This window comes from Phoca vitulina, unplaced genomic scaffold, assembly GCF_004348235.1.
Source record: "Phoca vitulina isolate PV1807 unplaced genomic scaffold, GSC_HSeal_1.0 scaffold16, whole genome shotgun sequence".
Lineage (NCBI taxonomy): Eukaryota > Metazoa > Chordata > Mammalia > Carnivora > Phocidae > Phoca > Phoca vitulina.
This window is the reverse complement of record NW_022589719.1, coordinates 31266140-31293278: the sequence shown is the minus strand read 5'-3', so window position 1 is coordinate 31293278 and position 27139 is coordinate 31266140. Positions and strand designations below refer to the sequence as shown.

The following is a 27139-nucleotide window of genomic DNA, read 5'->3' as shown; positions in this document are numbered from 1 at the left end:
GAGAGAGAGAATGAGAGAGAGAGCATGAGAGCGGGGAGGCTCAGAGGGAGAAGCAGACTCTCTGCTGAGCAGGGAGCCTGATGTGGGACTCGATCCTGGGACTCCAGGATCATGACCTGAGCTGAAGGCAGTTGCTTAACCAACTGAGCCACCCAGGCGCCCTCAGCTCAGGTCTTGATCTCACATTTGACTCTACGCTTAGCTTGGAGTCTGCTTGAGATCCTCTCCCTCTGCCCCTCCCCCCACTTGCACTTTCTTTCTCTCTCAAATAAATAAAATAAATCTTAAAAAGAAACATATACTTATTTTATACACTTATATTTGTTTATATGAAAGTAGAATAGTCCTTATAGAAAAATATAATTCACCAAAACTAAAACATATGGAGATAGAAATCCTGCTTAGTCCTCTAACAGTAAACAAATTGAATCGTTAGACAAAATCTTATAAAGAATACTCCAGGCCTATATGGTTCCACCAGTAAGATTAAAATTCAAAGAACAAATAATTGCATCTTACACAAATCTTTCCAGAGTATAAAAAAAGAGGGCCCTTCCTCCACACATCATCAGGGTACCATACTTGATACCAAAAAGCCAATAAAGACTATATAAGAAATTCTGCGGGCTCAGAAACATAGATGTAAAAACTCTAAGCAAATTATTAGTAAACTGAATCTAGTAATATATAGAAAAGATAACACACTGTGCCCAAATTGGATTTACTCTAAAAAGGCCAGGTTAGGGGCACCTGGGTGGCTTAGTCGGTTAAATGTCCAACTCTTTTTTTTTTAAGATTTATTTATTTATTTACTTACTTATTTGACAGAGAGAGCAAGAGAGTACAAGCAGGGGGAGCGGCAGAGGGAGAGGGAGAAGCAGGCTCCCCGCTGATCAGGGAACCCAATGTGGGGCTCACTCCCAGAACCCTGGGATCATGACCCGAGGTTCACGAGCTGAAGGCAGACTCTTTTTTTTAACATTCTTTTTTTTTTTAAGATTTTATTTATTCATTTGACAGAGAGAGACACTGCGAGAGAAGGAACACAAGCAGGGGGAGCAGGAGAGGGAGAAGCAGGCCTCCTGCGGAGCAGGGAGCCTGATGCGGGGCTCGATCCCAGGACTGAGCCGAAGGCAGACGCTTAGCGACTGAGCCACCCAGGTGCCCCTGAAAGCAGACTCTTAACCCACTGAGCCACCCAGGCGCCTGAAGCATCCAACTCTTGATCTCAGCTCAAGTCTTGATCTCAGGGTCACAAGTTCAGGCCCCATGTTGGGCTCTGAGCTGGGCATGGAGCCTATTTAAAATCATCAATCAATCAATCAATAGGCCAGGTTAGAGATGAGAAATTTAATGAATGCATTTACCCCTTTAACAGATTAGAGGAGAAAATTTGCACCACCTCAATGAATGCACAGAGTTCATCTTGCTATGCCCAATGAAACACACCCCATAGGGCACACTGCCCCAGTAATGGATGTGTGGCCAAGAGCAACAGGAGAGGCAGGGTCTGGGCAGGAAGTTTGAGCCAGTTGTTGAAACAGGATCTAGATATTGAGAGCTTTATTGGGCATGCAGTCAGTTTTATACATAAAAAGTAAATCCTTTCAATTCTTAACTGGAACATTTTGGTAAGCATATTTATAATAAAACAGCCTCTCAAGTTTATGAGAAAAATGATAGCAAGTTCATGAGTTTAAAAATAATATAAAGTAGGACATAATAAAATTTTAAAAAAATAAAAATAAATAAATAAATAAATAAATAAATAAATAAAAATAATATAAAGTAGGGGTGTGGGAGTCAGGGAGATATATTGGGAAGAGGAAATGGGGAAACAGCGATGTCAATAATGTTCTGTTTTTCAAGCTGGGTGTTAATTATTTCACTCCATTGCTTATGTATACTTGACATCAATTATTTTGTACATATCAAATATTTCATAATTTTTAAAAGTGAACTCAACAGGCTATCTCTAAACCTGCAGTCTCTGGGATTCCCCATCTTAGAGAATAATTCTATGTTCCACACGGAAGCCTGGGGCTGCTTGGCTTCTCCCTTTTTCTCTCTGCCGCCCTTTTACTCAAATACCACATCCTGGCCCTCTCTATGCCTTCAGGGGGCCCGTCCACCCTGCCCAGACCAGAACAGGCTGCTTTTATCTCTGAGTGCTGCATCAGCTTCCTGACCACTCTTCCCGCTCCAGCTGCTAGCCCCTCCCTCTTCTAGTCCCTTCCTCTACTGTGGCCATGATGACATTTCCCAGGGCAGACCTGCTCCTCCATCTCCGGCTTAAACCCTGCAGCATCTTCCCACTGACCCTAGTCTGGCTGTTTACAAGGCCAAGTGTGCTCAGTCTCCACTCACCTCTTCAGACTCATTTTCGGCCATTCTCAGCCTCACTCTCCAAGCTCATCACTCAGGCATTCTCCTTGTTTCCTAAAATACACCCACACTTTCAGGCCAGAGGATCTTCCTACTGATCCTTGTTTCTTTTTCTTCCCTTCCACCCACCCTACGCTCTAATCATCTTTCGGTTCCATCTTAAATGTCGCTTCCTCATCCCATTTTTCACTATTTTTTATTATTCATTATTCATTGAAAACCGCCCTAACAATCTCCTTCACTTTCTATATCCTAGACTTCCAGCCCAGTGCAGATCTCCGGGGAACTCCAAGGGCGCCCAGGGAATGGCAGAGCCACAAGATAGAAGGAGCCTGGGTTCTTGCATAACCAGGTGGAAGCCTGCCCTCCAATACTCCTCTCACCATCGAAGACACTGGTGTATTAGTTATGGTGTTGTATAAAAATTATCCCAGAACTTTCAAAAAACAATTTACTACCTCGCTGTTCCATGGGTTAGGCAATTCAGGAGCAACAGAGCTAGGAAGTTCTGACTCACTGTCTCTCATGATGTTTGCAGTCAAGATGTCAGCCAGGGCCGCCATCATCTGAAGGCTTGGTAGGGGCCGGAGATTTGCGGGGGTTCCCCTCCATGGGGGCTGACTCACATGGCTGAGGGCTGCAGAGCCCCCACTGCACACCACGTGGTCCTATCCAGAGGGCTGCTTGTGTGTCTTCCTGCCATGGCCCCTGGCTTCCCCCAGAGTGAGTGACCCAAAACAGAGAGCAAGCAGGAAGCCAAAGTGCCTCTTGTGACCAAGTCTCACAAGTCAGGCCATCGCTTTTGTTTTAATCGACTCAGTAGAAGCAAATTACGGAGTCCAGTTCACACTCAAGGCGAGGAGAATTAGGGCCGCCTCTGGAAAAGAGGAGTATCAAGAGCACATGGATATATCCTAGAAGTGCCACACCCTGGCTGAACCCATTCATCCATCTACAGGGTACCTGTACCTGAGGTGAAGCAAGTCAGGTAACCAGAGGGCTGCCTCACAGTGAACTCGGGGCGCAGGAGCCCCTGGGCACGCACCTCCTGGAATTCTCCTGTGTTTCTCTACTCAGATCCTGGTCCCACTTTCTGAGACAACTGGTCACAACTTCTCCTCGCTCTCCAGCAGGGTGACTCTGGCTAAGTTCCCTAGCTTCTCTGAGCTTTGGCTTTCTCATCAATAAAATGGTAATTTGGGGTACCTGGCTGGCTCAGTCAGTAGAGCATGCAACTCTTGAACTGGGAGTCAGTTCAAGCCCCACATTTGGCTTAGAGCTTACTTTAGAAAAAAATGGCTATTTGTCACAAGGATTGAGAAAATGGATGTGTTGCAAAGTAAAGAGGCTGTGGGGCCACACTGCCTGGGTTTAAATCCTGACTTTGTCTTTCCCTATTAGCTGTGCAAACCTCAGGCAAGTTACCTAATCTTTCTGTACCTCAGTTTCCCCATCCATTAAAGAAGCATGATAGTGGTACCTGGCTCATAGGATTGTGATGAGCCAGGCATACGGTCAGAGCTCAACACACAAGGGCTATGTGATAATCCTTACAATTTACAACACACACAGAGGAGTTATTTTTATTATTCCCCACCCTGCCCTGACAGAGGTCACAGACACAGGAGCTATGGCAATATAGGGTCAGATGAGATTGTGTTCCCATTGGCTCAGTGCCATGGGCACCAAGAGGAGGGAGAGATTCATCTGGGTTACAGCTGATGCTTGTAAGTGTCTTTGGAGGGGCACTAAGCATTTTCTGGGCAAACAGGAGGAGGAAAACATCTCACACAAAGGAGGAACAAAAGAGAAAAAAGCTATGCTGAAGAGACAAAGCAGAGTGTGAGGAATGAGGACGAGTTAAGTTTGGCCACGACACAAAGTGCATGAGGGACGGTGGGGGCGGCAGGCTGAGGCAGATCATGCGGGAATCCAGATGCCCAGTGAGACAGGCCTTTGGCAGAGCAGTGAGTGGACGTGGGTGTAGCCATCTGGCTCATGTGGCATCTGTCCCAGGCTCCTCCCAGCTGCCTTCTTGGACTTGCAGAGGTTGGAATGAAAAAAATAAAAAAATAGGGGCGCCTGGGTGGCTCAGTTGTTAAGCATCTGTCTTCGGCTCAGGTCGTGATCCCAGGGTCCTGGGATCGAGCCCTACATCGGGCTCCCTGCTCCGCGGGAAGCCTGCTTCTCCCTCTCCCACGCCCCCTGCTTGTGTTCCCTCTCTCGCTGTGTCTCTCTCTGTCAAATAAACAAATAAAATCTTAAAAAAATATATATGTATGTTCCAGCTGTTCAACTGCAATCATGTGAGACTTAACTCTGGAACCGAGTGAAACAGAGGGCTCCCCCCGGCCGCCAGCCCCAGGCATTCCTTCCGCTGGTGTGGCTCTGGAACCACTGCACTGTGGAGGCTTCCAGGTCCCCGGATGGCAGTCACCACCTCACGGGGATCATCTGTGCAGGTCCTACCCTTGATATGCCACCTCCAGTGGCTCTGACTGGAACCCTGCCCAGGAAATGAGTTAGAACAATCCCAACACGAACAAAAACAAAAAAACACAAACAAACAAAAACAATCCCAACAGAAACTGCCCTCTCAATCTTCCATGAAGCTGCTGCCCCGTGTCCCTGATTCTGCCAGAACCTACCACTCCAAGGCGGTCAGCCCCGAGTCAGTGCACGTATCTACCCATCTATTCATCCATCCAAATGTATGTCTATTCACTCCTTCAACATCCACTGAACTCGGATTGTGTCCCAGGCCCTGGACCTGGGGCTGGGAACAGTGAGACAAACCAGACATCAGGCCCACTTTGGTGATGGTTATCTACTGCTGTGAAACAGACCACCCTCAAACTGAAAGGTTTGCAACAATTACCACCATGTATTTCCTTACAATTTTGCAATTTGGGCAAGGCCTTCAGCGGTGAGCTCTTTTCTCCTCCATGTAGCATCATCTGGAGCAGCCGGTTATTTTAACAGCAAAAGATGGGTTTATTCGGGAATTGCTGAGAATTACAACCTGGGACAAGCAAGCTCCAGCAAAACCCCAGGCAAGTCCCTGACCCAAGGAGAGGACCACTCTTTTATAGAGGAAAGGGGGGAGTTGGGGGTTATAAACTGAAGGTCCTTTGGAGTAAACCGGGAGCTTGAAGTATGGTGGCTTCTCAGTGGCTGAACTGTGACTGTCTGTCATTGGCTGGGCTGTTGCTGGGGCAAGGAGAAATTTTCCTTCCTCTGGCTAGGATAGCACAGGAGTATCCCCTTGTGAGGTCCCTCTCTTCCTGTTGGACCTGCAGTTGACAGCTAGTGCTGGGCATGAGGCTCCCCCTGCTGGCCGCCTGGCTCCATTCTAAGTGAGGCTTCCTTTTCTTAGTTTTCATACCAGCATGGGCTTAGTCTAGAGAAGAAACAGAATGTAATAAATGTGTGTCAGATAAATGATGGGACAAATTCCTAATGTGTGCCCTTGGAGCCAATACCCAGCTGAATTGAGGGGTGAGCATGGCTTGTCATGGAGTGCCAAGAATGTCTCCATTTCAACGCATGCCCCAAGTAACAAAGCTAAAGCGCACAGAGCTGGGACAGGTAATGAGCGGGAGTGACCTTGGCCACTGGGGACTGGAAAGCACTGGCCCCATCCAAGCGGCTCTAACCGGGAAGGTGGGCCCAGTGGGGCCAGACAGTCAAGTTTCCTGGAGGAGCCAGACATCCTTACTTCTTATGTGAAATCTTATACATTTTAAGCGATGACAATTAATTGATAAAAAATTGTCAGTGTAGTGCGGGTCAAACAAAACTCAACCATGGGCCAGATGTACCTATGGGCAGGCAGCTCAGGTCTCTGATCTGAAGGCTGTTTGTCCTCCAGAATGCCAATGGTGCCCTCCTCCATGAAGCTTCAGGCTTACGCTGCCACGCAGCTCCCAGCAACCCAGGATTGCTGCTGCCTTTTTTTTTTTTTTAATCTTTATTTTTCTGTTTATGGAAGGAATCCCCTTTCTTGGTGAAAAACTCAAACCTTACAGAAATTTCTAACATAACCCATAAACACAGACCTAATCCTATCTCTACCTTCCATCTACATAACCACCAGTAATAGTTGGTGAATATTCCTTCAGATATTTTAAGAGTTACTTCTTTTTCAGTTCACAAAATTGAAATCTTACTGTATAACTACTTTACAATCCTTTTTTTTTTTTTATAATAACACAGGATAGACAACTTTTCGTGGCAGTGACATTGATCTAAACTCATCCTTCTTAATGCCTGCATTTAGGAGACACAGTGGTCAAGGTGAATGATTGTGGAATCAGATACACCCGGGTTCAAATCCTGTGTCTACCACTTCAATTCTGAGTGACTGGTCAAATGGCTCAAGCTCTCTGAGCCTCCGTTCCCTCATCTATAAAATGAGGGAAGTAATGGCGTCTACCTTGCAAGGATTAAGTGAAAACATGAATGTAGGGCCAGGCACATACTACGCATTTGATGAACTTTAGTTACTACAGTAACCATTCTGCTGTATGGTTATATAAACGTCACCATTTGCCTATTGATGGGCATGCAGGTTGTTTCTAAATTTTCTCTATTACAAACTATGCTTCAGTGAATTCTTTGTCAAGATGGATTCCTAGAATTGAAATTGCTGGGTCAAGGGGTATCTACATTTTTTTGACTCATTGAAATTCTCAAAATCATTTTATAAATGATTACACAAGTAATAGATGAATACATTCTCTTTCATATGGTTTTATGCTGCTCATAAGTATGCGGGGTAAAACAGCCATCTCTCTTCACAACACTCCTCCCCCCACCCCACCTCCTCCTCTTTTCCCTAGAGATGTCCCCTTTATTTATTTTTCTTTTTTTTTTTAACTAGGCTCCTTATCAAACCCAAGGTCATGAAGATTTATGCCTGTTTTTCTTTTTTTTCTAAGACCTTCATAGTTTTAGGTCTTACATTTAGGTCTTTGATCCATTTTGAGCTAATTTTTTGTGTATGGTGTGAGGTAGGGTTCCCAGCACCATTTGTTGACAAGACTATTTTTTCCCCACTGTAGTATATTGACACCCTTGTTGATAATCAATTGACCATAAGCGTCTGTGCTTATTTCTGGACTTGTAATTCTACTCCATTGCTTTATCTGTCTATCCTGTTGTCAGTACTACATAATCTTGATTATTGTGGCTTGGTACTAAGTTTTAAAATTAGGAAGTATGAGTACTCCAACTTTCTTCTTCCTTTTCAAGAATGTTTTCTCTATTCTCAGTCTTATGCATTTCCACATGAATTTGAAGATCACCTCATCAATTTTTGCAATGAAGGCAGGTAGCAGGGATTTTGACAGGGCTGCTGAATTTTTAGATCAATTTTGGGGACTATGCCATCTAACAATATTAAGTCCTATAATCCATAGATATGATATATTTTCCATTTATTTAGATGTTTAATTTCTATCAACAATGTTTTGTAATATTCAGTGTACCAGTCTTACACTTCTCTTGTTCAGTTTATTCATAAGCATTTTATTCTTTTTGGTACATTGTAAATGGAATTTTCTTGATCTCATTTGCGGATTGTTCATTGCTAGTGAATAAAACTACAACTGATTTTTGCATATTGATCTTCTATCCTGCAACCTTGCTGAACTCATTTACTAACTCTAGTAGTTTTCTGATGGATTCCTTAGGATTTTCTTTTTTTTTTTTTAAGATTTTATTTATTTATTTGACAGAAAGAGACATAGCGAAAGAGGGAACACAAGCAGGGGGAGTGGGAGAGGGAGAGGCAGGCTTCCCGCGGAGCAGGGAGCCCAATGCGGGGCTCGATCCCAGGACCCTGGGATCATGGCCTGAGCTGAAGGCAGACGCTTAACAACTGAGTCACCCAGGTGCCCCACCTTAGGATTTTCTATATACAAGATCCTGCCATTTGCAAATAGAGATACTTTTATTTCTTCCTTTCCAACTAGATGCCTTTTATTTATTTTCTTGCCTAATTACCCTGTCTAAAACTTTCAGTAATACCGAATAGAAGTGACAAGGGTGGCCATTCTTTTCTTGTATCTGATCTTAGAGGGAAAGCATTCAGTCTTTTACTATTATGTATAATGTTAGCTGTGTGTTTTTCATACATGTCATTTATCAGGTTCAGGAAGTTCCAACAGATTCCTAGTTTTGGGGTTTGGTTTTTCTTTTTTTTTAGATTTTATTTATTTATTTGAGAGAGACAGAGAGAGCACGAGTGGGGGAGGGGCAGAGGGAGAGGGAGAAGGAGACTCCCACTGAGCTTGGAGCCTTGACACCCGGCTTGATCCCAGGATCCTGAGATCATGACCTAAGCCAAAATCAAGAGTCAGATGCTTAACTGACTGAGCCACCCAGGTGCCCCTAGTTTGGGTTATTTTTAAATTTATTTTTATTTTTTATTAAGTTTCAAATTTTAATTCTAATATAGTTAACATATAGTGTTATCTTAGTTTCAGGTGTACAATATAGTGATTCAACAATTCTATACATTACTCAGTGCTCATCATAAGTGTATTCTTAATCCCCTGCACTTATTCCACCCATCCCCCTGCCCACCTCTCCTCTGGTAACCCTCTGTTCTCTATAGTTAAGAGTCTGTTTTGGTGGGTGCCTGGGTGGCTCAGTCATTAAACGTCTGCCCTCAGCTCAGGTCATGATCCCAGGGTCCTGGGATCGAGCCCTACATTGGGCTCCCTGCTCCGCAGGGAGCCTGCTTCTCCCTCTCCCACTTCCCCTGTTTGTGTTCCCTCTCTCGCTGTCTCTCTGGCAAATAAATAAATAAATAATCTTAAAAAAAAAAAGTCTGTTTTGGGGTTTGTCTCTTTTTTTCCCCTTTGTTCGTTTGTTTTGTTTCTTGAATTCCACACATGAGTGAAATCCTGTGGTATTTGTCTTTCTCTGACTGGCTTATTTTACTTAGCATTATACTCTCTAGTTCTATCCATGTTGTTGCAAACAGCAAGATTTCATTCTTTTTATGGCTGAGTAATATTCTATTGTGTATATATACTACATCTTCTTTATCCAGTCATCTATCAATGGACACTTGGGCTGCTTCCATGATTTGGCTATTGTAGATAATGCCACAATAAACTTAGGGGTGCATGTATCCTTTTGAACTAGTGTTTTCATATTCTTTGGGTAAATACCCAGCGGTATGATTACTGGATCATAGGGTAGTTCTATTTTTTATTTTATTTTTTTTTTTAAAGATTTTATTTATTTATTTGACAGAGAGAGACACAGCGAGAGAGGGAACACAAGCAGGGGGAGCGGGAGAGGGAGAAGCAGGCTTCCTGCGGAGCAGAGAGCCCGATGCGGGGCTGGATCCCAGGACCCTGGGATCATGACCTGAGCCGAAGGCAGACGCTTAACGACTGAGCCACCCAGGCACCCCTCTATTTTTTATTTCTTGATGAACCTCCATACTGTTTTCCACAGTGGCTGCACCAGTTTGCATTCCCACCAACAGTGCACGAGGTTCCTTTTCCTCTACATCCTCGCCAACACTTGTTGTTCCTTGTGTTTTTGATTTTAGTCATTCTGACATGTGTGAGGTGATATCTCATTGTGATTTTGGTTTGCATTTCCCTGATGATGAATGATGTTGAGCATTTTTCCATGTGTCTGTCGGCCATCTAGATGTCTGCTTTGGAGAAATGCTTGTTCTGTGTCTTCTGCCCATTTTTCAATTGGGTTGTTTTTTGGATGTTGACTTGCATAGGTTCTTTATGTATTTTGGATACTAACCCTTTATTGGATATGTCATTTGCAAATATCTTTTCCCATTCAGTAGGTTGTCTTTTAGTTTTGTTGATTGTTTCCTTTGCTGTACAGAAGCTTTTTATTTTGATGTAGTCCCAACAGTTTATTTTTGCTTTTATTTCCCTTGCCTCAAGAGATATATCTAGAAAAATGTTGCTATGAATGACGTCAGAGAAATGACTGCCTGTGCTGTCTTCTAGGATTTTTATGGTTTCACGACTCACATTTAGGTCTTTAATCCATTTCAAGTTAATTTTTGTGTGTGGTGTAAGAAAGTGGTCCAGTTTCATTCTTTTGCATGTAGCTGTCCAGTTTTCCCAACACCATTTACTGAAGAGACTGTCTTTTTTCCCATTGCATACTATTGTCTCTTCTGTCAAAGACTAATTGATCATATAATTGTGGGTTTGTTTCTGGGCTTTCTATCCTGTACTATTGATCAATGTGTCTATTTTTTTAAGATTTTATTTATTTGAGAGAAAAAGAGACAGCACGAGCAGGGGGGTGAGAGGGGCAGAGGGAGAGGGAGAAACAGACTCCCCACTGAACAGGGAGCCCGACATGGGGCCCCATCCCAGGACCCTGAGATCATGACCTGAGCTGAAGGCAGACACTTAACCGACTGAGCCACCCAGGTGCCCCTGATGCATCTATTTTTGGCCAGTACCCTACCATTTTGACTACTACAGGTTTGCAATATAACTTAAAATCTGGAATTGTGATACCTCCAACTTTGTTTTTCTCTTTCAAGATTGTTTTGGCTATTTGGGGTCTTTCTGGTTCCATACAAAATTTAGGATTATTTGTTCTAGTTCTGTGATAGGGATTGCATTATGTTTGTAGATTGCTTTGGGTGGTATGGATATTTTAACAATATTTGTTCTTACAATCCCTGAGCATGAAATATCTTTCCATTTGAATCGTCTTCAATTTCTTTCATCAACGTTTCATAGTTTTCAGACTACAGGTTTTTTTACCTCCTTGCTTGAGTTTCTTCCTAGGTATTTTATTATTTTGGGTCCAAATGTAAATGGGATTGCTTTCTTAACTTCTCTTCCTGTTGCTCATTATTGGTGTATAGGAATGCAACAGATTTCTGTACATTGACTTTGTATCCTTTGACCTTACTAAATTCATTTATCAGAGCTTTCCCCCTATGATCAGGAACAAGATAAGAATGTCCATTCTTGCCACTTTTATTCAACATAGTACTGGATGTCCTAGCCACAGTAATTAGATAAGAAAAAGGAATAAAAGGCATCCAAATTGGTGAGAAAGAAGTAAAATTTTCACCATTTGAAGACAGCATACTATATACAGAAAACCCTATACTTTGGGTTATTTTTAATGATGCAAGTGGTCTGATATTCTTTTAAATCTGCCTTTTTAATGGATTAAACACTATTGGAATAGATGGATCTAACCATTCTCTTCCTGATGGACACATGGGAATTTTTTCTCCTATCACACCCTCCTTCCCATTTTACATGTTATTGTATCTAGTATTTTAACTTTTTTTATTTTTTTTAAATTTTATTTATTTATTTGACACAGAGAGAGAGAGAAAGGAATCACAAGTAGGCAGAGTGGCAGGGAGCGGCAGAGGGAGAAGCAGGCTCCCCGCTGAGCAAGGAGCCCGATGTGGGACTCGATCCCAGGACCCTGGGATCATGACCTGAGCCGAAGGCAGACGCTTAACGACTGAGCCACCCAGGCGCCCTATAGTATTTTAACTTTTTTAACCTCACCAATCAAATATTATTGTTACCCCACTTATTAAATATCAAATTTGTGGGGCGCCCGAAGTGCCTGGGAGGCTCAGTCAGTTCACTGTCCGACTCTTGGTTTTGGCTCAGGTCGTGATCTCAGGGTGGTGAGATCGAGCCCCAGGACAGGCTCTGCATTGGGCGTGGAGCCAGCCTGAGATTCTCTTTCATCCTCTCCGTCTGCCCCTCCCCACCTCCTAAAAAAATCTAATTTGTGATGATTTTTATTTAATTTTGAAAAAATATAATGATTTGGTAAAAATACATTTTTTACCTTTTTTTGTATATATGCTACATCTGGAGTCCCCACATACAGGGCATATGCCTAAAGGGCAGAGTGTGGGGAGGGGAGGCAAGGAAGGAGCTGAGGTGGCAGAGGATTTTTCTGGCCACTGTGGGGACTAAGCAGAAAGTAGAGTATAGGAAAGGAGACCAGTTGGGTGGCTGTTAAACTGGCCCAGGCATGAGATGATGATGGTCTGGACCAAGACCAGGAGATGAAGATGGAAAAGAAAGAATGAATTCTAGAGACACTTTGGAGGCAGAATCAACAGGACTTTATCTCTTGAGTAGTATACTGTAAGAGCCTCCTAACTGGTTTCCCTGTTCTCACTTTGGCCCCCCACCCCACTACATTCAATAACACAGGTGCTAGGGTGACCCTTTTAGACCCAAATAGAGCATGTTACACCTCTACTCAGCACCCTCCAATGGCTCCTCATGTCAGTCAGAGTAAAAGCCGAAGTCCTTGTAATGGCTAACGCCATCTGGTTAAGCCTCCTCCTCCCGCTTACCCTTTTGCTATTTCCACTCCAGCCATACTCACCTCCTCCCAACAAACCAGGACAGTTCAACTTTTAACTAGCTGAGACTCTTTACCCAGATGTCCCTTTGGCTCATGCCCCTTCCTCCTTCAAGTCTTTGTTCAGCTTCTCACTGATATTGCCACCTGCTTCCAGCACCCTACCACACGCCTGATCCCTTTTATTCTGCTCTTTTTTGCCTATAGCACTTATTACCTACTTATTACCTCCCAACATAGTAGTAGAGCATTCACTTATATTATGTATATGGTTTATCATCCATCACATCCACCAGGGTAAAACTTCACAAAGGCAGAGATCATTACTTTGTTCATTGATATCCTAAGTTCCTAGAACAGGCTGCATCCGACACATTTGTAGACAACTGAATAAATGATTTCATTACCAGTTTGGGTGTGGGGACAGATGGAGAGGGAGAGGGTGAACAAGATGCCCAGGTTTCTGAAGCCGGGGTAGGGGTGGAGGACTAGGAACACCGAAACGTTTTAAAAACAGGAGATATTCTGGGTGAAGACCAGACCTGGGAGTCATCAGCACATGATGGGGGTATGGAATCCACAGGAGCAGAGGGCTTTATGCAGAGAAAACAAACAGAAGGGGCCAACATGGACACCAGCATCTAGGACATGTGGGGAAGGGACAGACAGAGGACAGACAGAGGAAAGGGGCAGAGGAAGGGACAGACGAGGAAAGGGGCAGATGCACAGCCAGAAAGAAAAGCAGAGGCCTGTGGGATCACAGAAGCTCAGGGAGGAGACGTTTTAGAAGAGGAGAGAGGTCGAATCAGGCAAGAACTGAAAGCTCACCACTGGATGCAGTCACTAGAAAGTAACACATGGCCTTGTCAGGGAGCCAACTCTGTGACAGGTTACAGGTAAACTGGTCAGGCCAATTCAGGAGGTGGTGAAGGTGGCTGAGGCCAACAGGATGGGAATTTAGCGTCAGACAGACCCGATGCCAATCCTAGAACAGGTCTTGTTAAATCTCTGAACCTCCATTGTCCCACGTACAAAATGAGCATAGCACCTCCCAGCCCATACACTTTGGTGATTGATTGCTACATGAGACAGAGGAAAATGCAAGACACAAATTGGGCGTATTGGCTTCATTCTGTCAATGAGCAGTCTGGCTTGGCTGCGACTGAGACACAAACGTAAACACTGGGCGGCCCAAGACCAGTGGTAGCTGCGGTTATGGCCGGGGAGTGGATAATACAAGGAAGGCAAAGCTGTAGGCACAGGGAAGCTGAAGTCAGTCCCTTTGCACAGAACACTACCCCAAGATTAGCCGGTATTAAAGATCTGCCTTCTTAGTCCTAGACACACCAGCCTGCGCCTCCCTTTCGTGGCGCAGTAAACGTTCCCCTGCGCAGACACAGATCACCCGCCCACGGCCTGCAGCACCCCCCACCTCCCCGCCAGCTGTCCGCCCACTGGGGTTGGACCTAGACCTAGGCAACGCTGCCTTTCGCGCCTAGCAACCGCTCACCTGCTTTGCTCTTTCCATAGGCCGGCAAATTTCCTTCCTTTTTCTTATTGGTCCGCGTAACTCTATCTCGGCCAATTAATAGCAGCCACGGGGACCCAACACACTCCCATACAATTTGGGGGTAATCATGGAGGAGCAAATTTTTCTTTTCTGAATCTAGTTCTCCAGGAAAGCATCTTATTTGTCAAATTGTTCTGAAATCTTCTGGAATGAGACTCTAAAACATTTTATTCCACTTAAGCCCGTAATGTCTGTCCCTTGCACACTCCCCCCCTCCAAGTGGTACGGCCCGCACAAAGCCCCACCTTCCTCCCCGCCTTAAGAGCCTGAGTCCTCCCCTAGGTTGAGTCCACTTGGAGACGGAGACGATACCATCTGGGACCAATAAGCGGGGGGACTCCAGCCACCTGCCGGGCTGCCCTATTCCGCTCCGACCACCTCTCGCATCTCTTGCTCAGGCCGTGGGCACGAAGCCTAGATACGGTGGTGGGGCCACCGCTCCCGGCAGCACGGAGGGTGCGCGGTGCGGCCAAAGAAAGGGTGCACTTGGTACGATCCACACTGAGCCCCGCCGGAAGTGAGGTGTCTCACCCCCGAAGTTCCGGCTCGCAGGGGGTGGGGAGTGTTGTTAACCGGAGCCGCCTCCGCAGTCGCGGGGATCGAGGGGGCTCGCGGCGCTGGGCTCCTGGTGAGTCGGCCGGGGTCGGGCCCGGGTTGTGGTTGGGAGTCGGGACCTGGGCCCTCCCCTTGAGGGCTCCGGGGTCGGCGCGGCCCCTCAGCCCCGCTCGCAGCTGTCAGCTGCCCGTAGACCTCAGGCGCCCGCGCGGCCGCTCTCCAGAGGCTGGGCCCCGCCTGCGACGCTCGCAGCTCCTGGCGATCACAGGTGCGGGGGCGCCCCAGCATCCCGGCGATCGGCCGTTTCTCCGCTGCCCCCGAGTGGACACTGCCCTGGGGGTTGGGGGACGCCAGGGTTCCAGGCTGACGTACCCCGCCCTCTCCCGCGGGGCGCGCGTCGCAGCTGCCCACCCTGGCCGAGCTGTCACCGGCGCTGTCGCTTGCCCGGCTGCGCCCCCCAGCGCCTGGCTTCTCCCAGTCCAGGCGGCACGTTCCCGCTTCTGGAGGTTTCTGCGTTTGCATCCTCCCCATCATCTTCACTTCAGAGGCCGTGGTAGTGGTTCCCCCTCCTCCAGCACGGTTGCCTCTCCTCCTGCCTCCCTAGAGGCGGCGGCTTGGCAGGCGGCGTGGAAAGCCCTAGATTTGAAACAAGACTGACCCAGGCTCCAGGCCTTGCGTCAGTGGGCTCGCTTAACCCCTGTGAGCCTCCATTTTCTTATTTGCAAATTGGGGGAGCGTATGCTATTCTTGACGTCATGATTGTGAGGGTGAGGTGAGGCGGGCTTTGTTTTTTTTTTCCCCCCCATTTGGTGACACCGCGTGTCGGGCACTGTGCTAGGTTTGCACAGTGTGCGCATCACACAGGTCCTTCCCTTCCCCGCACAGGTCTCCAGGCCAGGGCCATGTTCCGCACCGCAGTGATGATGGCGGCCAGCCTGGCGCTGACCGGGGCCGTGGTGGCTCATGCCTACTACCTCAAGCACCAGTTCTACCCCACTGTGGTGTACTTGACCAAGTCCAGCCCCAGCATGGCAGTGAGTTCGGGGCTCAGGGTCGGGGGGAGCTCCCTGGGCGGGGAGGAGGAGTCTGCTTGAGGCAGGGGCGGAGCTAGAGGTCAGGTAAGTAGGAGAGAAGCCAAGTAGCCCACTAGCTGCCTGACTTTGAATTAATTGGGATGGGGACATAGGGAGGTTCCCGAATGATGAGCCCCAGACATAGCAGAGCAGAAAGTGACCTCAAACCATAGCTTCTTCTCACTCCTAGGTCCTCTACATCCAGGCCTTTGTCCTTGTCTTTCTCTTGGGCAAAGTGATGGGCAAGGTGTTCTTTGGACAGTTGAGGGCAGCAGAGATGGAGGTAAGATGTTCAGGACTCCAAAAGTGAGGGGCAGGGAGCTGGGCAAGCTGAATGTCTTGAGTTCCTCATCATTCCTTGTCCACCCCCCAGCACCTTCTGGAACGTTCCTGGTATGCTGTCACTGAGACTTGTCTGGCCTTCACCGTCTTTCGGGACGACTTCAGCCCCCGCTTTGTTGCACTCTTCACTCTCCTTCTCTTCCTCAAGTGTTTTCACTGGCTGGCTGAGGACCGTGTGGACTTTGTGAGTTGGGTCAGGGGGTTCTCTGAAGCAGATGGGAGCCAGGGAATGGCTTGGTGGATAGGCTTGGGCAGTGAAGGCTGGGTTGGGGATGTGGGGTGAGCCCCAGCCTTCCTGATGGGCCCCCTTTCTGCTCTGCCTTAGATGGAACGCAGCCCCAATATCTCCTGGCTCTTTCACTGCCGCATTGTCTGTGAGTGAGGTCCATGGGAGGGGAGAGGAGGGAGCTGGAGGGAGAAGAGGCACCGTGGATGATTGGAACATGACAAGTCACTAACCGTGGTCCTGTGCCCTAGAGCACAGGCGTCCCCCTCGACCCACAGCTGTACAGGAAAGATAAATTGGGAAGTTAATTTGCATCATCTCTGCCCTGTTCCACTCCAGGGCTTCTCAGCTGCCCAGCCCTTTAGCTCTTGGCCTCCTCACCTGGAGCTCGGGCCGCTCTAATACCCTCCTAGGCAAAACTGGAGTTCCCAGGGGGCTGGGGTCAGTGGAGTGTGCCACCTGACTAGATGGCTAGGGCCATGGTGGGCTTGAGGGGGGGAGGGAGGGGTCTTAAAGCAGGAAGTGGCTGTCAGGCCCTGCGCTGACCCCACCAACCCCCAATTTGGGGGGTCCCCACAGCCCTTATGTTCCTCCTGGGTATCCTGGACTTCCTCTTCGTCAGCCATGCCTATCACAGCATCCTGACCCGTGGGGCCTCTGTGCAGCTGGTGTTTGGCTTTGAGGTAAGACTGGCTTGGGAGGTTGGGAGGACAAGCCTGAGGTGGCACCGAATGGGGCTTGAAGAACGCAACCAGCCCTTACTGAGCACCTGTTCTGGGGCCAGGCCTGTGCGGGCCACCAAGGAGCAGCCATCAGTCAGTGTCAGCTCCCGCCTTCTACACGCACACCTAATTAGCTTGATGGACTGCTGGGGAGGAGGTGATCACAGTTCCCACTGGTTGGGTGCTCACTTGTACGCTAGACCCTGTGCTGAGCACTTGACCTGCATCTTTTCGTCGGCAAAGCCATGTCGTTATGAAGGGACAGTTAATTCTGTCATTCGACAGGCCGCCCGGGCTGGAGAGGTCTGGTGTTGCCAGAAGTGACACCAGCCCGGGCGAGGAGGGGCTGGGAGGATGCAGCCATGTCCCAGCCCGCGCCGGGCACCAGCAGAGTGTGACTGCAGCCAGGGGGCACTGTGTGCTTATGTCCCCCCCCCCCCCCCAGTATGCCATCCTGATGACTATGGTGCTCACCATCTTCATCAAGTATGTACTGCACTCTGTGGACCTCCAGAGCGAGAACCCCTGGGACAATAAGGCCGTGTACATGCTCTACACGGAGCTGTTTACAGGTGAGAAGAGCCTGGGCCTCCCCTGACCTGGCCCAGCGTCCCCGGCCGTGCCTCCCAGGCCCTGTGACTGCTGCTCTCTGCACCTCCCCCTGCCTCCAGGCTTCATCAAGGTTTTGCTCTACATGGCCTTCATGACTATCATGATCAAGGTGCACACCTTCCCTCTCTTTGCCATCCGGCCTATGTACCTGGCCATGAGGTAAGCCCAGCCCAGCCCGTCCTGCCCCCGACCCATACCTGATCCTCACCCCCCCTCACCCAGCTTTCACCGAAACTGGCCTTTCAGGCAGTTCAAGAAGGCTGTGACAGATGCCATCATGTCTCGCCGAGCCATCCGCAACATGAACACACTGTAAGTGGGCCGGTCCAGCTGCCGTCCCGAGCTCTGCCCCAGGTTCCCCCGTCTCCACCTCTGGTCTTGACATATCCTTGGCCTGTCCTAACTAGGTATCCAGATGCCACCCCAGAGGAACTCCAGGCAATGGACAATGTCTGCATCATCTGCCGAGAAGAGATGGTGACTGGTGCCAAGAGGCTGCCCTGCAACCACATTTTCCACACCAGGTGGGAGGGGCCCCGGGGGGCCTGACACGAGGGGAAAGGCTCTGGAAGGCAGGCCCCCAGGGACCTGCTGACCATCACCTGGTCTTGACCCCCCAGCTGCCTGCGCTCCTGGTTCCAGCGGCAGCAGACCTGCCCTACCTGCCGTATGGACGTCCTCCGGGCATCACTGCCGACCCAGTCACCACCGCCCCCGGAACCTGCGGATCAAGGGCCACCGCCAGCCGCTCACCCCCCACCACTCCTGCCGCAGCCCCCCAACTGTGAGTGGCCCCCTCATTTGGCCATCCAACACACCCTGTTGAGTACTTGCCCTGAGCCAGGTATGGGAAACTGAGATGAATCAGATTCCCTGTCCTCCAGAAGCTCAGTCCGGGTGGGGAAGGGAGTCATTGGAAGAGCCATCAATGGGTTGTAATCTTGTGTCATCAGTGCCGAGCTCAGAGCGGCCCTTGGGAGCAGGGACAGAGTTCCTAACGGCCAGCCTCTCGTGTGTGATTTGCCTCTATCTCACTTTGGACCTTTTCTCACTCCCTGTCCTCTCTCTGCAGTCCCCCAGGGCCTCCTGCCTCCCTTTCCTCCAGGCATGTTCCCGCTATGGCCCCCCATGGGCCCCTTCCCACCTGTCCCACCTCCCCCCAGCTCAGGAGAGGCTGCGGCCCCTCCATCCACTAGTGCAGGTGAGTCTTCTGGGGACTGCCACAGCCAAGGGGTGGGAGGAATGGAAGCGGAGGCCTCTTAACGCTCCCCATCTTCCTGTTCTTACTCTTCAGCAGCCCTTTCTCGGCCCAGTGGAGCGGCCAGCGCCGCTGCTTCTGCGGCCTCTGCCTCGGCCCCCGGCCCTGGCTCCGCCCCGGCCCCTGAGGCTGGCCCCACCCCGGGCTTCCCCTTCCCGCCCCCCTGGATGGGCATGCCGCTGCCTCCACCTTTTGGTAAGCTGAGCCACACTCGGGGTTGATCTGGAAGGTAGGGGGTGTCAGGCCCAGGCTGAGCCTCTGCCTCTCTCCAGCCTTTCCCCCAATGCCCGTGCCCCCTGCGGGCTTTGCCGGGCTGACCCCAGAGGAGCTGCGGGCTCTGGAAGGCCACGAGCGGCAGCACCTGGAGGCGCGGCTGCAGAGCCTGCGCAACATTCACACGCTGCTGGACGCCGCCATGCTGCAGATCAACCAGTACCTCACCGTGCTCGCCTCCTTGGGGTAAGTCCGCGCGGGGTCCTGGGATGCGCGGCGGCAGCGTGCAGCTGCCCACAGAAGGCCCCCAGCCAGGGTTCTTGGCCTTTTTCTCTTGTGCCAGCCCGTGATGCCTGTTAACTCAGGCTGACCTGGCTGTAGCATAGCAGGATCTCCAGGTTCTCGAGGCCTCTGTCCTCTCGCTGAACAAGGCCTGCCTGGGTCTCAGGAGGACTGACGTTGATTAGAGAGCTGACTTTGAATCTTGTTCCTTTATGTTTTTCTAAAATCAAATTACTCGTAATTCCTAGGGTTTTAGTTCATCATGTATCCCCTTCTCACATAGATGACCATGTGCCTGAGAACCACTACCCCTGATTTGAGTCAGCAAATAAAGTCACCCAGAGCCAGCCTGGCCTAAGTTCAAGTCCTGCTCCCACCACTCACTTGCTCGGTGACCACTGTCACCTTTTTTGAACAGAAGGGTTCTAAGTCCTGTCCACAGGTCACGTGCACAGAGTGCCTGGCACACAGCAGTGACCGCACAGGTGTGGAGGGGAGCTGGAGTCTGAGATCTGAGTGCAGTTTTACTCAGTGCCAAGCCTTCGGGTGCCCCGTAAGGAGCCTAGCACCCACTAGAGAATGCAGTGTCAGAGTGAGCAAGGCCGACGGTTCGCGCCGGCCGCTGACTTACGGCCTATCTGTGGTATGGACCCAGGAGGACTCCCACAGCACACGTTCGCCTGTGTCTGCTGCTTACTCAGGCTGCAGACGGACGTCAGCGCTGACGCTGCCCTGCAAGGCTCCCAAGGGGCAGAAGAATCTGCCCAGGCGTGCCAGGATGTCAGGGCCTCACCTGCCTCTTCCTTCTTCTCTTCCTAGGCCCCCCCGGCCTGCCACCTCAGTCAGCCCCACTGAGGAGACTGCCCCTGCAGTTGTCCCTGCTGCCCCCCCCACCAGCATCCCCAGTTCTGAGACCACCACCCCATCCCCAGGAGTCTCCCCACCAGCCCCTGAGCCTGAAAAGCCTCCAGGTAGTCTCGGTCAGCCTGGGGGGAGGCGGGGAGCGGGGAAGGAACTTCTCTCGGTTCCACTTCTGAACTCTGTCCCCAGCTCCTGAGTCAGTTGGCACGGAGGAGCTGCCTGAGGACGGGGAGCCCGATGCAGCAGAGCTCCGTCGCCGCCGCCTGCAAAAGCTGGAGTCCCCCATTGCCCACTGACACTACCCCAGTCCTAACCCCTGCCTCCACTCTTGAGCAGCCCTTGCTGTAACACATCCTGCCACCAAGTGCCCGCTCCCTGTCTATGTGCACCAGGGAGTAACGACCCCCAGCTCTGAGACAAAGGAGGAGGCATCCCCTAGGCCAAGTGGAAAGACGCCTGAGGCCCCAGTTGACCCCAGCCCTTCCGACCCGGGCAGCCATGGGGATCTCGGATCCGTTCCAGCCTTTCTCTCCCACCCTTCAGCCTGTTCCGCTGGGGCCGTGAAGGCAGGAGGCGCAGTTTCTGGGAGAAGGGGCAGCCCCTCCAAGCCCCACTTGTGTGCGTGTGAGTGAAGTCGCTTCAGTGCTAAACAGTATTAGCTCCCCAATCCCGTGTGTGAACTTAAGGGGCTGGAGGCAGGCCAGGAACTTGCTCCCTGGGCCACCCACCAAGACTGGTACTGCTGTCCCTTTTCTTACCCTAAACTCCCTAGAATCCTCTGTGATGGTGGCTGTGTCTCTTAGGCCCTGTGGTGTTTCCGCGTCTTATTGGCAATCGCACAGCTCAGGGAAAGGAGTGCCTGGGGGTGGAGGAGCAGGGGGGCAGCACAAGGTGCCCTGCCCCTCCCCCCAGGTCCCCCTCTCCCTGCAGTTTGTCTATCAAGTGAGACCGTTCCTGGTCTCACCCAGCAACCACTGCCCAGCCTTACGCCAGGCTGAGGGCTCGTGTGTCTGCTCCTGAACCACTGCAAGCCCCAGAATCTGGGGAAGGCCACTTCTCAACTTACAGAACTTCTCTTGAGTTTAGAAGAATTGGAACTACTTCCTTGCTGTTGTCTTTTGGCTTAAATTTTGTCTTTGAACTTGAATGCTTGACCCTAGGAAAGAGGAGCAAGAATGTCAGGCTCCTGGTCTTTCCAGTTTAGAAAAGGCACTGGGCCAGGTAGGGACCACAGGAGCCAAGGCCTGCCTGCCCCCATCTTTTTTTCCCTCGGTTCTGTGTTACAAGAGTTGCTGGAGACAGTTTCAGATGATTATTTAATTTGTAAATATTGTACAAATTTTAATAGCTTAAATTGTATATACAGCCAAATAAAGACTCGCATTAATGACTGGTGGAGCTCGTGTCACAGGATCAGTGTGCCAGGCTTCTTTTTCTTGTTCAAGCTGTCGACTTGAGAATCCCCAGGGGTGTGGGTTTCTTTAGACAAGTCATTAAATTATTATGAAGATATCCCCATTTTCCATACGAAGAAACTGAGCCCCAGAAAGGTTAAGTTCCCTGCCTTAGGTCAGAGGACAAGTAGGGGAGCCAGGCTTTGAACCCTGTCCCTAACTAGTTGGAGGGTGGGATGAGGCTGGGAACTCAGGCCTCTGACCTTTGTAGCTCCCAAGAATTGGGCAAGTGTGAAGGTTCATTGGCTGGGGGTGGGACGGGATGGCAGGGGCAAAAGGCCAGCACCTTTCTTCCTGCAAAGCTCCCGTCCAGCCTTGATACCAGGCCAGCAAGCTGGGAAGGAAGGCTGGCTGTGCTGGACTGCTGGGAGCTCCCGAGCACCCCCTTGTGGAAAGACCAGCTCAAGCTAATCACTTAGCTTCTTAGAGCTAGAAATGTAGTCAGACCCAACTCTCCCTAGAATGGAGCCAAGGTGACTGGGCCTTCTACTTCTCCATGGGGAAAAGGAATGAGCCCAGGGGCTGACATGGACCTTCTATGCCTGCACTTGGAACTGAAGATCTCGGGGACCCAGGCCTGAGTCCTCTGTGTTCTCCACAGGCCTGGAGCAAGGGCTTGAGAATGTCTGCAGCAGTGAGGGTCTGAGGGCCAAGGAAGAAATGTACTCAGTGGGTTTGCCCTGTGCTACCCTCCCCTAAACTGGGCTGGGCCATTACTTTCACCAGTCAACAACCTCCAGAATTTGAACAGCTGAGCCCAATGAGCTCCAATGAAGGCAGGGTCTCCACTGTCAGGCAGCCCTCCCCCACAGCTGGCACCTGTGGAGAGGGTCCCATTTCCCCCTTAATGTGAGCGAGGCCTGCTCTGAAGCCCTTTAGCCCTGACTCTGCCCTGCCCAAGCTCTTAGCCCTGGCATTTATACCTCCTGTCCCAGTTGCTCCAACAGCCACCTCCCTCCTCCCGAGACCCCCTGGACTCTAGTCTGTGGGGGATGCTATCATGCAGCCTGCTCAGCTGGGCCTCAGAAGCCCTTCTCCAAGAGCCAGGCTTTGAGCTGCTGGTCAAAGTAGCCCTTGACCCGCAGGGTACCTGTCACCTCATTGATCTGGGTGATAGGTGTCTTCCCCAACAGTGGACTCAGAAAATCTTCCACATCCTTCTGCAGGGCCTGGGGAGGGAGAGGGGGACAATGATAAATCAAGCCTGGTCAGACGATCCCCTCTAGTAGACTCCCATCCCTTCAGCCCTGAAAGGGTTAGAATCAGCCCCTGACCCATGCCCTCACTTACCCAGATGTCCCCCTCCACTTTTCGGATCACAGTCATCTGGCGGTTGCCATGTGTGATGTCCTTGTAGACAGGGATGTTGTGCATTCGAGAGCGCCGCACAAAGTAGGGCAGGTTGGGTGGGGGGTCTGTTACATGGAAAAATGGTGAGAAGCCAAATCTCCCCAGGCTTTATGCCACCTTAGCTGATGCCCTTCCCCTCACAGTCTACAGAGACTCAGTGCACCCAATGGTAAAGCCACCTCTAGATTTCAGGTCAGAAGACCTATTCTTTCCCTAAATTTAAGCCAGGACCAGCTGGTTCAACCTGGTAACTTCACAGGCCCAGCACAGGGCCTGGCAGCAGAAGGTGCTCAAGAAGAAATGAAGTTAGGGCCATGCCTCCCTGGATCTTTAGGTCCCGATCTGGGGCGAATCCTGCACTTCTCCCCTGGGTCAGGGAGGCTAATATCAACCTCTGGCGCAAAGAAATGGGGATTTACAGCACTGAACACCTACCTACCACATGCTGGGCTCTGTGCTGAGTGCTTTATGTACTGAGCAAATTATCCCCATTTTGCTGAAAGTGAAGATGGGAGAAGCTAAGTGACTAACTCATGATCACACTGGCAACGAACAGCAGAGCCAAATTTGAACCCAGAACTGCTCAACTACGAAGCTGTGCTCTCAATTATGGTACAAGACTTACTCGGGTGGGAGTGGGGGTCCCAGCTCTTAGGTCTTCTCTCTATGCTTCACTTTTCCTGAATGGGAAGACCTCATCCCGACAGTGTGGGTGGATGGGTACCAGTAAAACAGGGCTGCATTCCCAGGCCCTTCCTTGAACATGAGACAGATGCTAAGCCCTGACAGACCTCCACACAAGTCCTGAGCCCACTGGGGAATCCAGAGCCTCAACTGGGGAGGTAGACCACTAGGGAGAGGGAGATTTCCCTCTGTAAACCTCAAGCCATCCCCATCGCCCAGCTCACCTCTGGGTGGCTGCCAACCACTGGGAGTGGGATAGTGTTCATGCTTTGGGGGCTTTGGGATGCCGGTAGGGGGTAACAGGCGCTCGACAAACTGGTATTCATCCACAGACTCCACAAAGCTGGGGTAATCAGGAGGCTCCTGGGTCTGGCTCTGAGGCCAAAAACAAAAACAAACAACCACGGTTCCCATCAGCCCACCCACTACACACCCACCCAACAAAGGAGAGGCAGAACTTAAGTAAAAAAAGGAAACACCACAGATGCAAAGAATGGCTAAATAAAAGCCTGGAGATATGAAAGCCCCAGACTTCAGTTTGCCAGGATAGAGGTGAGTCTGGAAAAGCAATTCAGGCACTCTGAGGGGCCCCCATCTCTTGGGATTTCTGTGGGACTTAAAAGCCAAAGTCAATTTACTGTCTGACTGACATAGCCTTTTTCAGTATTTTAAAGTTTCCTCTAAACATTATATTGAAATATTTTAGTTCTGGATTAGGCACTTTCAGCAATCGTGATAATCCACTCACATTATCCGATGTGACCCTCGCTTACCTGGAACATTTTGGCCTCATATAAACACCGACAGGCACTGGACTAAATGTATTACGGGTATTGTTTTGACTTAATTCTTACAATGACACAGGTTAGGTATTTTATTACCCCCTTTTTCCATCTGGGAAAAATTAAGACAATAATAAACAATCTACCTAGAGTAACTCTCTGCAATCTGTCCTCCCACCCTCCAGCCTAAAGATCCTTCTTGGACACTTCTCCCAACAGATACCCCGGAGTCCTGATAGGCCCCGGGGTTACGAGAAGAGGGAAGCAGAATGAAGGGACCTGTATATCATGAACTCTAGGTTCCCATTCGTGTCACCAATGATCTGGGGCCGACCCCCTACCTTGTGGAACGGTATCCCTTTTAAAAAATCCGCAGGAGTCGATGTGCAGCCCCTCCCAGTTCTGACTAACCCAAGTTATCCACCAATCAGGTTCTAAGCCCCACACACCGAGGCGCCCTGCAGGCCTTGAACCTTGTTTCTATCTTGTATCTGAGCTCCAGGGTTACAGGAATGACAATGAGATTCAACGCAGCCCTCCTCCCACACCTCCAGGCTCAGCGTTCTCACCAGCCGCCGTAGCCCGCAGCCCGGCTGGACGCCGGTTCTCCACCCTCTCAGCGTAGCCCGGAACATGGCCGCTGCCATCTTGAACTGCTCCCGTACACGGGCCTTCTGCGCGTACAACCGGCCAGATCCCGCCCCTTCCTGGGCGCGCCCGGGACCGAAAGAACGCCTGCGCAAAGCGTAAAGAGGCGGAGCTAGGACTGCCGTGGGCGGTACAAACACCAAAGGCTCTAGCGGTCGCCCAGCAGTGACGTGACACGCAGCAGGCGGTGAGGACGTGCGCGCCCTTGCTCCTTCCTCTTTCTCGACTCCATCTTCGCGGTAGCGGCTGCGGTGCCCGCGGTTCAGGTAAGATTTGGGCCACCGCTGGATCTGGAGGGCCTATTAGCAGGTTGGCCGCGAAGTCAGAGAGCGCGGGAAAAATAGAGGGAGAGGATGTGTTCTGAGGCCCAGCTTCCGGTCCCCAGCCGACCCCCCCCCCCCCCCCGCCCCCCCCCCCCCCCCCGGCAGGCCCGGCCTTAACCCACGTGAGATCCCCACGACCACCTGTATCCCAGCGCGATCGGTGCCGGCCCGCTACCTTCCCCCGACCCCCTCTCTCCCAGAGCATTCTTCTCTTACGAGTCTCTCTTTCTTCAGTCGCCGACATGCAGCTCTTTGTCCGCGCCCAGGAGCTACACACCCTCGAGGTGACCGGCCAGGAGACGGTCGCCCAGATCAAGGTAAGGCTGCGTGGTGCTTCCTGGGTCCCGTCCTCTTGTGTTCTTCAGTCTCCACCCCCCCCCCCCCCCCCGCGGAAACGCTGATGAGTCTTATTTTTCCCCGAGGCTCATGTAGCCTCCCTGGAGGGCATCGCGCCAGAAGATCAAGTCGTGCTCCTGGCAGGCACGCCCCTGGAGGATGAGGCTACCCTAGGTCAGTGTGGAGTGGAGGCTCTGACCACCTTGGAAGTAGCCGGCCGCATGCTTGGAGGTGAGTTGGGGAGCATTGTTCTTTGAAATGTTTGTAAACTCATAATGAGGGTGGGGTGTGAAGTTCAGTGTCCTCAACCCAGGGTGGTTCTTCCTGCTTACCTTGTTCATTAAGAGGTCCATGGGAGACTGAGCCAGAGCCTCGTTCGGTTTCAGTTATTTACTAGTCCCTTGTTTGGTCACTAAGATCAAGCCAGACTAGATTCTCCAGGGTGCTCTTCCTTCTTGTTTAAAGTCAGGGGCTGGAAAATCCTGAAGTGAAACCCTGGAACATACCATACTAAATAAACACTCTTGGGTCAGAGGTCATATCTCTGTAACTTTGTTCTCATTCCCTGTTGGTCCCTGTTTATCTTCAAAGGCTTGAGTTGAGGGAGAAGGGATTCTACTGGGTGGGGCCTTGCTCTCCTGTCTTCTGACCTCCTTTCCCACCGCAGGTAAAGTCCATGGCTCTCTGGCCCGTGCTGGGAAAGTAAGAGGGCAGACTCCCAAGGTAGGTGAGAGTATTAGTGGTGGTGTTTAGACTTTGGATTTTTGTTTTTCTGTGTGCGGGTTTTGTTTTGTTTGTTTGTTTTTAAGCTAAGCCAAGACCTTTGGTCTTTCCTCTGTTTGCCTTCTCCCTGCCTGGAGTTAAGACTGAGGGAAGGCGTGGAAGGTCTTATCATCCCTCCCTTTTCCCAGGTGGCCAAACAGGAGAAAAAGAAGAAGAAGACAGGCCGAGCCAAACGGCGGATGCAGTACAACCGGCGCTTTGTCAACGTTGTGCCCACTTTTGGCAAGAAGAAGGGCCCCAATGCCAACTCTTAAGTCCATTGTAATCCTGGCTCTCCCCAATAAAGCCACGTAGTTCAGTCATCTTACTGTTTCA

General features: G+C 50.3%; 4 protein-coding genes across 6 annotated transcripts in view; 2 read left to right on the top strand and 2 right to left on the bottom strand.

Annotated features, from left to right (window-relative positions):
• Window positions 1-15397, bottom strand: part of SPDYC (speedy/RINGO cell cycle regulator family member C) — a 35856-nt gene extending 20459 nt beyond the window's left edge. Inside the window, exon 1 of the mRNA XM_032414815.1 lies at window positions 14995-15397. Within this exon, the coding sequence (XP_032270706.1) occupies window positions 14995-15397 (403 nt within the window). The remainder of the gene's footprint in view (window positions 1-14994) is intronic.
• Window positions 14846-21886, top strand: SYVN1 (synoviolin 1). 3 transcript variants are annotated; one of them, XM_032414382.1, is made up of 16 exons: window positions 14846-14948; window positions 15761-15909; window positions 16139-16231; window positions 16322-16474; window positions 16616-16664; window positions 17096-17199; window positions 17684-17810; window positions 17910-18009; window positions 18097-18162; window positions 18258-18374; window positions 18471-18634; window positions 18923-19051; window positions 19145-19303; window positions 19381-19567; window positions 20423-20574; window positions 20654-21886. In XM_032414382.1, exons 2-16 carry the CDS (start codon window positions 15778-15780, stop codon window positions 20758-20760), a joined length of 1839 nt encoding a protein of 612 aa, XP_032270273.1. In that variant the 5' UTR covers window positions 14846-14948; window positions 15761-15777; the 3' UTR covers window positions 20761-21886. The 3 variants fall into 3 exon arrangements, with proteins under 3 accessions (XP_032270273.1, XP_032270275.1, XP_032270274.1); XM_032414384.1 differs by having other exon boundaries at window positions 19148-19303; window positions 20654-20760; XM_032414383.1 differs by lacking the exon at window positions 14846-14948 and adding an exon at window positions 14955-15143 and having other exon boundaries at window positions 20654-20760.
• On the bottom strand, window positions 21767-25470 carry MRPL49 (mitochondrial ribosomal protein L49). Its single transcript, XM_032414386.1, has 4 exons — window positions 25304-25470; window positions 24177-24327; window positions 23209-23333; window positions 21767-23087 (listed from the first exon to the last, which is right to left on the bottom strand). Exons 1-4 carry the CDS (start codon window positions 25379-25381, stop codon window positions 22941-22943), a joined length of 501 nt encoding a protein of 166 aa, XP_032270277.1. The 5' UTR covers window positions 25382-25470; the 3' UTR covers window positions 21767-22940.
• FAU (FAU ubiquitin like and ribosomal protein S30 fusion) lies at window positions 25468-27126 on the top strand. Its single transcript, XM_032414387.1, has 5 exons — window positions 25468-25648; window positions 25940-26022; window positions 26128-26272; window positions 26709-26764; window positions 26953-27126. Exons 2-5 carry the CDS (start codon window positions 25948-25950, stop codon window positions 27076-27078), a joined length of 402 nt encoding a protein of 133 aa, XP_032270278.1. The 5' UTR covers window positions 25468-25648; window positions 25940-25947; the 3' UTR covers window positions 27079-27126.
• Window positions 27127-27139: the final 13 nt, after the last annotated feature.

Bases quoted from the DNA above. Each gene is read 5' to 3' on its own strand.
- SYVN1 (XM_032414382.1), top strand. From the start codon at position 15,778: ATGTTCCGCACCGCAGTGATGATGGCGGCCAGCCTGGCGCTGACCGGG. The intron at 18,635-18,922 runs GTGAGTGGCCCC...CTCTCTCTGCAG, and splicing joins CCTGCCGCAGCCCCCCAACT to TCCCCCAGGGCCTCCTGCCT. The intron at 19,568-20,422 runs GTAAGTCCGCGC...TTCTCTTCCTAG, and splicing joins ACCGTGCTCGCCTCCTTGGG to GCCCCCCCGGCCTGCCACCT.
- MRPL49 (XM_032414386.1), bottom strand. From the start codon at position 25,381: ATGGCAGCGGCCATGTTCCGGGCTACGCTGAGAGGGTGGAGAACCGGC. The intron at 24,328-25,303 runs GTGAGAACGCTG...TTTTGGCCTCAG, and splicing joins GCTGCGGGCTACGGCGGCTG to AGCCAGACCCAGGAGCCTCC. The intron at 23,334-24,176 runs GTGAGCTGGGCG...TCCATGTAACAG, and splicing joins TGGTTGGCAGCCACCCAGAG to ACCCCCCACCCAACCTGCCC.
- FAU (XM_032414387.1), top strand. From the start codon at position 25,948: ATGCAGCTCTTTGTCCGCGCCCAGGAGCTACACACCCTCGAGGTGACC. The intron at 26,023-26,127 runs GTAAGGCTGCGT...TTTTTCCCCGAG, and splicing joins AGACGGTCGCCCAGATCAAG to GCTCATGTAGCCTCCCTGGA. The intron at 26,273-26,708 runs GTGAGTTGGGGA...TTCCCACCGCAG, and splicing joins AGCCGGCCGCATGCTTGGAG to GTAAAGTCCATGGCTCTCTG.